Here is a 9,069-nt window from a genome sequence, read left to right as displayed (position 1 = left end):
TCTGCCTAGACTGCTGATGGCTGTTCCCACAAAGAGACCTCAATGCATGGGGTCTGAGAGCTGCACTTCAGCTTGGAGCCCCTGTCAGGTCAGGCCCGTTCCAGCTGGCCCAGGAACCTTGATTTGGGTGAGGATCAGTCTGAAGCCAAAAATGGAAAAGCACATTCTGATTGGTGGTTGGTTTTCCAGAGACTGCTCAGCCTAGACCTTATTTTAGGAGTTTTTTTTTTCCCCTTTAGATTGAGCTCTGAGGCCACCCTATCAGCCCCAGGCTCCCTGGGGAGCACAGGTGGGCCCTCCAGAGGTATGTGTGGTTGCTCCTGAAAGCTAAGCACCAGTTTCTATCTGTCAAATGGGGAGGCTGGACAGGCTGGGTCTGACCTCATTGAGCACCTGTGGCCCAGACTTGTGTCACCTGTATCAATGTCATCCCCTGGGATCATCACAGTCACCCTGACCAGACAGACTTTCTTATCTGTGTATCTGACGGGCAAGCAGAGTGAAAAGTCAGAGATTTGGGACAGCAGTCACACACAGGAAGCAGAGGTCTGGTTGTGGGGGAGATCTGAACCAGACCTCACAGCCCTGTTGCACACCTGGAGAGCAGGCTGGGGAGAGAAGGGACCTTTACCATAGTCTACCGATGTCCAAACCTGACCCCAGAATCTCAAGAGGGGGAGTCCCAGACATCCGTAGTTTCCAGGGCTCCCCAAGTGGTCCCAAGAGACAATTCAGGCGGCGGAGGACAGCTTCACCCCCATGCTGAGTCCCTGGCCGCCTCTTGGCTCTCCAGGTGCTCTTTTCACAGCGCAATCCCATCCTGGAAACCAAAAATCGAAACAGAGCGGTGGGGCTCACTCCTTGCGCTCAGGCCGCCGGGGGGGGGGGGGGCGGGGGGGACACGGACGGGGGACAGACGGGGGATCGCGGGTGCTGCGGCCCAGGTGTGGCGCTTGCGGCCGGAAGCGGCCTGGCGGTCGGTTGAGCGCTGGGCGGTTGCGCCACGCGCTCCGCTTTCGTAACAGCGCCCGGGGCCGGCGGGGACGCTCCAGCGCGAGTTCCTCCAGTGTCGTCCTGCGCTGCCGGGACGGTCGGCGGCTCTGAGTCATGCGCGAGTGGGAAGTGGCGCTGACACGGAGCCTGGGCAGAGGGAGCTCGGGGACTCGCCGCGCGCTGGGAGCAGGCCACCCGGGGAAGAGCGCTGCCCTCCGGGCCTGAGCCCGCCCCGCAGCCCGCCCCGCCCCGCCGCCCGCCCGCCCGGCCCGGCCCGCAGCCCTGGGACCTCGGGGCCTCGGCCGTGGAGGAAGCATGCTGGCCCTGCGCTGCGCGCTGCTGACAGCCCTGCTGGCCGCGCCGGGGGCCGCCCTGGCCCCGTGGGGCTGCCCCGCGCCGGGTAAGGGCACCGGGCGTACCTGGAGGGCGGGGGCGGGCGGGGGCAGGCGGGGGCGGCGCCCCTTCCCGGTGTTGCTGGAGGTCCCCGCGGGCTCCGCGCCCACCCGCCACGCGTGCGCCCCCGCCGTCCTGCGCCTTCGGCCTCGAGTCCGCGTGACTACACGCTGCCCGGCCTGGGCGAGCCTCCTCCTGCGCCCCGGGAGCCCCGACGGAGGGCAGAGGTCCCCTGGGGCGGGGGAGGGGGGAAGGGGGACGACCCCTCCCCCGGTGCGCAGGTCCCTGGTACCCGCCCGCCTCTCGCCTCTCGCCTCTCGCTGTCAACTCTGGCAGTCCGGTCGCATCGTGGGCTCCCACCGACCGCACTTAGTTGGGCAGACACCAGGGCTGGCAGGCTGTGTGTGTGTGTGTGTGTGTGTGTGTGTGTGTGTGTGTGTCCCCTGGGAATTTAACCTGGGTGGGGAGGTTGTCTCGGGGCTGGTGTATCCTGGCCTCTCTTTCCAGAGGAGAGGAGGCCCAGGCAGAGGGCAGTGGGCACCTTTTGCTCCTGTTGACAGTAATCACCTCTGGCAGCCAGGCCAGTCTCTGGGCCCTGGCAATGTGCCCAGCTGTGTGTCCAGGCTGCCCTCTAGCCCAGCACCAGGGCTGCTTTTCAAGAGGTTTATTTTAGGATCCCAGGGCTTCTTTGAGGAGCAGCCTGCGGGTCTCTGGGACCCATGGCTCCTGTCCTGGACAAACATCCTCAGCCTGATCATTCTCTTTGAGGAGGGAGAGGACTCTAGAGCTGGAGGCTAGTGAGCTCTCTGCTTTCTGGATGGTGGGGCCCCTTATGCTGGGCAGAGGAAAATAAATGGGTCCCCTTTCTCAGCACACAGTGGTTAACTCCTTCAGGAGCAACCCCTGTTGACTGTGCCTCAGGTTCCTTACATGCCTATTTTTATCCTCTGCTGATTATAAAATATACTTTGTTTGAGAGGAGCCAGGTTCAGAGAGTGGGGATGGGAGATTGTCAGGTGTTTGGGGGAGGCCCGCCCCCCCTTGGCTTCACTGCTGTAGATCCCCAAGGCACCCAAATGTAGAACTGGCCCCACAGGCAGAACTGGGGGTGTTTTTGGGCAAGTTGAGAGTCGGCTGAGGGCTGGGACAGAAGGGGCCTCAGGAAGGGAAGTGAGGCCTGGGCTTGTCCCACTGTGGTGGGGTTGCTTCAGTCTCCCCCGGGGAGGGAACAGATCTCTGGTCCGCCTCTGTTGCTCCTCACAGCACACCCCAGGGCACCTGCCCCTGGGAGGTTCCTGCTGTAGTTGCCTTGCCCCGTTACTCCTAAGTGGTTGCAAGGCTCTCTGCAAGGACAGCCTGTTGTAGGCAGTCTTCATTCGCCTGGTACTCTGGAGGGACGGGCCAGGTGATCTCCAGGCCTGGACAGCCCCGGAAAGACAGAACTGAGAGTCGGGGGAGGAAGTGAAAGCCCGGTTCAGAAGGAAAATGCAGAGAAGTAGAAAATACCCAGCTCTCCTCCCACACCCACGTAGACTCACTCAGCCCACAAGCTGAGGAGTAAAAATACATTGTCCAGGAAGCGAGTAGTAGAGGACTGTGAATGTCTCGCTTTGGAGAAGCGGCAGGGTGGCAGAGGCTAGATAGAGTTGGTTGGAGGGGAAATCCGCGGGGGGGGGGGGGAGGGCTCGTGTGGTGTACGTGTGTGTATGTGTGTGTGTGTAGCTGGGAGGTGTGCTTTCCTTGCCATGAGTGCAGCCCACATGCTGAAAGTTGGCAGTGCTGCTCAGGTGGACTTGCAGTCTAGGGACGCTGACTGGGGACTTCGGTGTGGGGTGTGGGAGGACATGGGTGACTCAGGGTCCTTCCGCCCTCTACAAGGTATGATAGTGTACAAGACAAGCACATACAGCTTTAAGTCTCTTAAAAGTCCTGTTTCAACTTCTGAACTTCCCTTTAGGCGATGTCTTCCTGCCCCCATGCCTACCTGTGTTCCTAGCCTCACCCTGAACCAGCATTTCTCCACAGGGTAGTTCTGGGTTTAGATGTATCAGAAGCCATGTGTGTGCTGCCTAATATTTGCACTCCCCAACCCCAGCCTTCCTGAAGAGAGCTATCTGGGAGTGAGGCTCGGGAAGCGCCCTTTTCAACACATGAGGCTGATGATTCGCTGGTTTAGGGATGACTGACTGGAGTGTGCGCCTGAGGGGCCGAAGATGAGCCCTCCCCCATCAGGCAGGCCCTCCCCCATCAGGCTCCTCCATTGCCAGAAATCTCTCCCTGCTTTGGCTCTGCCTTTGTTTATTCATTTCAGCAAACACTGGGTCCCTGTAAAGCCCTATGGGGCCAGTGTGGTCCCAGCCACCCAGACTCCACCCTGCAAGGAGCTTGAGAATGGCCAAGTGTAAATCCCTCAGAGGGACTTAGCAAACCCAGCTGCCTGAGGCCTTGTGTTACCAACTTCCCAAAGATAAAGTATCTGATGATAGGGATGCTGCAGAGAGGAAGGTCCTTGGAGGGAGGACCGGGCCCCAGACAGTAGGTGCATGACCCCAGCAGACTGCATCAAACCCCCCTCCCCTGCCACATGTTTGTGAGCATCACGTGAAGCCACCTGGGTGCTCTCTCCTGGAAATGTGCATCCCTTCCTTCTCCCTGCCTCACTGTCCCACTAACCTACTTACCAGGGTAGCTGTTTACATTTAAATTAATTATAATGAAGTCAAGTTACAAATGGAGTTCTTTAGTTGTTCAGTAGCAGGTATGAATAGAGGCAAGCGTCCTCCAACTCTGTAGGAAGTTCTATGGATGCGACACTGCGTGGAGCACTGCACAGTTTCTTCTATAGAGCTTTTCTGCTGTAGCTTGTTATCCCTCTCCAGACCTCCTCTTCTCCATGAGAGTACAGTTCACCATCACAGGCTGGGGTTGTGGCTTTGGAGCTGGACAGACCTCCGCCCAGCCCTGCTATGTAGAAATGATGTGAGCTTTTGTGAGTGAATTTACTTCTTGGAGACTCACTGTCCTCATCCAGAGAATATGAATTATTCTACTGTGTAATGGGTGGTGGTAAAGATGAAAGGAGAGATGGTATTGTGCAGGGTGCATAGAGAAGTCCCTCTGCAGAGCCAGTGCTGAAGTATGTGTAGCTAAATCACACATTTGAAAAAGGTGTTTTGAGCTAGTCATGTGGTCCAGGTGGTATTCTTAGAACTGTAGATGCAAAAATGAGCAAGACAGACAAAATCCCTGCCTGGTTCAATGAAGCTTCCACTTTTGGAGATGTGAGTTAGGTGCTTACTAGTGCCAAGGAGGAAAAAAAAGCAGGGGAGGGGAATTGGGACTGTGTATATGTAGGGGCATGTGGAACTGGCCAGGGACGTTCTCATGGAAGGGAGGACATTGGGATGAAGGCCTGAAGGAATGAGAAACTCTTTAGAGATTTCTTGTACTCCCACTCTGGGCACGGAAGGTCCAGGCTCTCTGGCAGTCAGATACTACCTGACACTGAGGGCCTGTGAGGTTCTGGAGCAGAGGGCTTCATGGGGACACTTGGGTGCCCCTGAGACAATGGCTGGATGGGGAAGTGCTAGAGGTCGTGTCCTTAACGGCCATCGAGATTGGAATCTTGAGAAGAGAATCCAGGAGGGCCAGAGTGGCAAAGGAAGGCTCCTAACCTTGTCCTCTTGCTGGTGAGGCCCCGTGGCTTCCTTCGGGTAATTAATCTGTGTACTATGTCTCCCCTGGGCTTGAGATCCAAAGAGATGTGCGGTCCTGGTGGAGTCAGGGCCTTGTCCAGTGTGGTGCTGTGTCCTTGACAGGCCCTCCACTCTTACCTGCCATCCGCTAGCTCTGCCTGGTGGCCTGGAGACCCTGTGTCCAGGCCGCATCTCCAGCGCCTATGATGTCCCTCCACCTCCCAACTGCATGTCCCTAGAAGCAGCCTTTGGGCTGCCGTCTCTGCTTACCCATTAAAATAACAGCGCGGTGAGCATAGACTGTGTGTGGGGAAGTGTTCCAGCTTCTACTAGAGAGAGAAGCTTCTAGAGCTTCTACTCAGAGCAGCAGCCAAACATCTTGAGTGTGTGGTACAGGCCGTAGGCTGCGCAGGTTTCGTTGGAGGGGAAGATCAGGAGGTCAGTTTGGGACTTATGGGAACGGAGACATCTGTCATAGAGTCAGCGGAAGATGCTGAGGAGCTGGATGTAGACACCTGGGTTTGGGAGTGGGGCCTGGGCTTGAGGTATGAGTGCGGAGTTGTCTAAGGGCACATGTCACTTCATGTCCTCACACAGGCTGAGTGTGGCTGGGGAACAGGAGAGCAGAGGCCCTGGTGGAGCCCTCTCAGGCTGGCAGGGGAGGTGAGGCCAGTCCCAGGGAGCCTGAGAATTGGTGTCTGAAAGCCCCTTGAGGACAGCTTGTCGAAGATGACAGGCAGTCCACAGGGCCCCACAGTGACCCACAGGGCAGGGGCCTGACCAGGGCACCCAGCAACAAGCAGGCCTTTGGTGACCTTCAAGGGAGGAGTTTCAGTGAAATGGTGGAGGCTGAAAGCTTCCAGGAGTAGGTTCACAGGCTGCTGGAGGCAGGAAAACTGGGAGTGGCCAGCATAGGCTGCTCTTTGAGGATGTGAGCTATAAAGGGGCTAAAGAAATGCAGTGTGGTTTCACTGGAAGAGTGGGGGCAAGAGAAGGGATTTTGAGAGAGATGAATGAGCTGTCAACTTGCTGGCATGCTGATGGAGACGACGCAGCATGTGCACAGAGGTGAGGGCCGCTGAAACAGTCCTTGAGTGGCCGAGGGGAGACTGATGCTCAAAGACGTCCTAACTTGCCTAAGATCACGCAGCAAGGAAGTGACAGGCTCCGAAGCCTGCTTTCTGCGCCAACGTGTGCTGCTAAGTCCACCCCCATCCCCCACCACCCACAAAGTACTGAGATGCTAAGGTCACCTTCTCTTTTCACGGCATCTGTATTAGAGTCTCCCCAACACCATGCCTTGGGGTGGCCCAGGTGGGCTCTGCTGCCTGTCTCAAGGACTGAACAGTGCTGAAGACCACAGTGCACATGTCCCTTTTCCACTGTGTGCATTCACCTTCCCTGGGGTGGGCGGGGGTGGGGGGGAGTGTGTTTGCAAACACATGTTACTGTCAGTGAGCTTTCCCTGAGGGAGGCAGTGGTTCTGCCTGGGGTTGGGCCCACTTGCCGACCCCCCCAGCTTAGGGCAGGTTCCTTCCCGCCTCGGCAGGCAACACTTCCAACACAAAGTGGGGCTTGATGGATGTCATTGACCCTGAGAGGAGGGGAAGCTATTGTATGAGGACTTTTCTTGCAGAGAAATGGAGACATGTGCATGCAGTGGCATTAAGAATTATTGCGCTGCCCAGGCAGCTCAGTAGGTTAAGTGGCTAACTCTTGGTTTTGGCTCAGGTCCTGTTCTCAGGTCATGAGATCCAGCCCCCTGTGGGGCTCTGCACTCAGCTCAGTGGGGAGTCTGCTTGGGATTCTCTCTCTCCCTTTGCTCCTCCCCCAGCTCTTTCACTCTCTTTAAAATAAATAAATCTTAAAAGGAACAAAAAAGGATTAGAACTCATATTTCTTGAGAGATTAGGTACGTCTGGAAAATAGAGCTGGGGTTTTAACCTTAATGATCAAATATGATCCTCAGAACAGCATCTTGAAGTGCGTAGTCTTATTATTTCCAATTTCCAGATGGGAAAATGGGGCCTGAGCAGCTAGCCCGTAGTTACATTGCTCCTGAGTAACGCCCTTTGGCTGGAACTTGGCTCTGAACCCTGTGCTTGGCCTCTTGACCCTGCACCTAATGGGGTAGGAGGGAACTCACATAAAGAACTTCCTCTGGGGATCCCTGGGTGGCGCAGCGGTTTGGCGCCTGCCTTTGGCCCAGGGCGCGATCCTGGAGACCCAGGATCGAATCCCACGTCAGGCTCCCGGCGCATGGAGCTTGCTTCTCCCTCTGCCTGTGTCTCTGCCTCTCTCTCTCTCTCTCTCTCTCTCTCTCTCTCTCTCTGTGACTATCATAAAAAAATAAAAAAAAATTTAAAAAAAAAAAAAGAACTTCCTCTGGACTGTTTTGATATCTCCTTATGGGGATGTGCAGAGTCCCTCTGCCCCGTCCCCTCTCGTGGGTAACCTACTTGTTTCTCATCTTGCCCCAGTAATGCCACATTCCCTGAAGCAGAGTCTGTGGGTCAAAGGGCATGTTCATTTGTAATTTTGAGAGAGAACAGAAGCTGCACCAATTCCTACCCTCAGTTGCAATGAGAGATTGCCCGTGTCTCTACACCTTTGCCAAAAATGTGTTATTAAACTAGAATCTACACAGAAAAAGGTGTTTCTGTGGAATTACCTTATCTGAGTGAGATTGTATAGGTTTCTTCCTGTTTAAGAGACATTTGCATAACCTATTTCTATGGATTTCTTGTTCATACTAATTGCGGACTTAAAAAATTGGTTTGTTCATCTTTTTTTTAAAGATTTTATTTATTTATTCATGAGGGACACACATACAGAGAGAGAGAGAGAGAGAGAGAGAGAGAGGCAGAGACACAGGCAGAGGGAGAAGCAGGCTTAGCATGCAGGGAGCATGATGTGGGACTTGATCCCAGGACTCTGATCCCGCCCTGAGCCAAAGGCAGATGCTCAACTGCTGAGCCACCCAGGTGTCCCAAGCCAATATTATTTAAAAATTTTTTTAAAGATTTATTCATTTATTTATGATAGACATAGAAAGAGAGAGAGAGGCAGAGACACAGGAGGAGGGAGAAGCAGGCTCCACGCTAGGAGCCCGATGTGGGACTCGATCCTGGGACCCCAGGACCACGCCCCGGGCCAAAGGCAGGCGCCAAACCGCTGAGCCACCCAGGGATCCCCGCCAATATTATTTTAAAAGATTATTCTTTTTTTGATGGCTTAAAGAGCTTTTTACATTTAAATATTTAGTCCATTTTGAATTTATATTACACTAAGGCATGGGGTGTGGCTCTTTGTTTCCCCAGTTATGTAATATAATGTCCCTTTACAGTTTATTGAATAATCCACTTTCCCCCCATTGGTTTTATTTTATTCATTTAGACGGGGGAAGGGCAGAGGATACGAAGCAGACTCCGTGCTGAGTGCAGTGCCCAATCTCATGACCCTGAGAGCATGACCTGACTAGGCCCTAACCCACAGCCACCCAGGCACCCCTCTCCCACTGATGTAAAAAGTCACCTTTCAAATCAACCAAATTCTAAAATGTTCGGGTTGATACTGCTTCTCAGCATAGTGAGTAGTGAATAGTAGCATATATTCTGAGGCCTGGGTTTGAATCTTTTTCTCCCCTCATTAGTGGGATCGCCAGCCTCCTCCCCTGGAAGGCCGACTGTGGGGAGGCTCAGGCTGGGATACAGGAGTACTTGGAATAAGACCTGTATTCAGCCAGTGCTCAGACTGAGCTACTTGTTAGAGATTGTGGTAAGATACACATCAAATCTATCATCTTAGCCATTTCAAATGTGCAGTTCATGAGTGCAGACTAAGCGATTCTTGGTCATTGTCATTTATGAACCATTTCTCATTTTCTCCACACTGTAGTCTCTGTAGCAGCACCACGCTGCTTTCACAAAGGCAACCCTAACACCTGCTTTAAGGTTTGGTTGGCTCATTCCCGCCTCCTTCCTCTGCT

At 54.5% G+C, this 9,069-nt stretch overlaps 1 protein-coding gene across 1 annotated transcript in view; it reads left to right on the top strand.

Moving 5' to 3' along the window:
* Nucleotides 1-1,047: 1,047 nt before the first annotated feature.
* IL6R (interleukin 6 receptor) overlaps nucleotides 1,048-9,069 on the top strand; it is a 42,971-nt gene continuing 34,949 nt past the window's right edge. Inside the window, exon 1 of the mRNA XM_055324069.1 lies at nucleotides 1,048-1,393. Coding sequence (XP_055180044.1) covers nucleotides 1,309-1,393 — 85 coding nt within the window. The 5' untranslated portion in view covers nucleotides 1,048-1,308. The remainder of the gene's footprint in view (nucleotides 1,394-9,069) is intronic.

This window comes from Nyctereutes procyonoides, unplaced genomic scaffold (assembly GCF_905146905.1).
Source record: "Nyctereutes procyonoides isolate TBG_1078 unplaced genomic scaffold, NYPRO_anot_genome, whole genome shotgun sequence".
Taxonomy (NCBI): domain Eukaryota; kingdom Metazoa; phylum Chordata; class Mammalia; order Carnivora; family Canidae; genus Nyctereutes; species Nyctereutes procyonoides.
The sequence above is the reverse complement of the archived record's forward strand: the minus strand, read 5'-3'. Positions and strand labels throughout refer to the sequence as shown.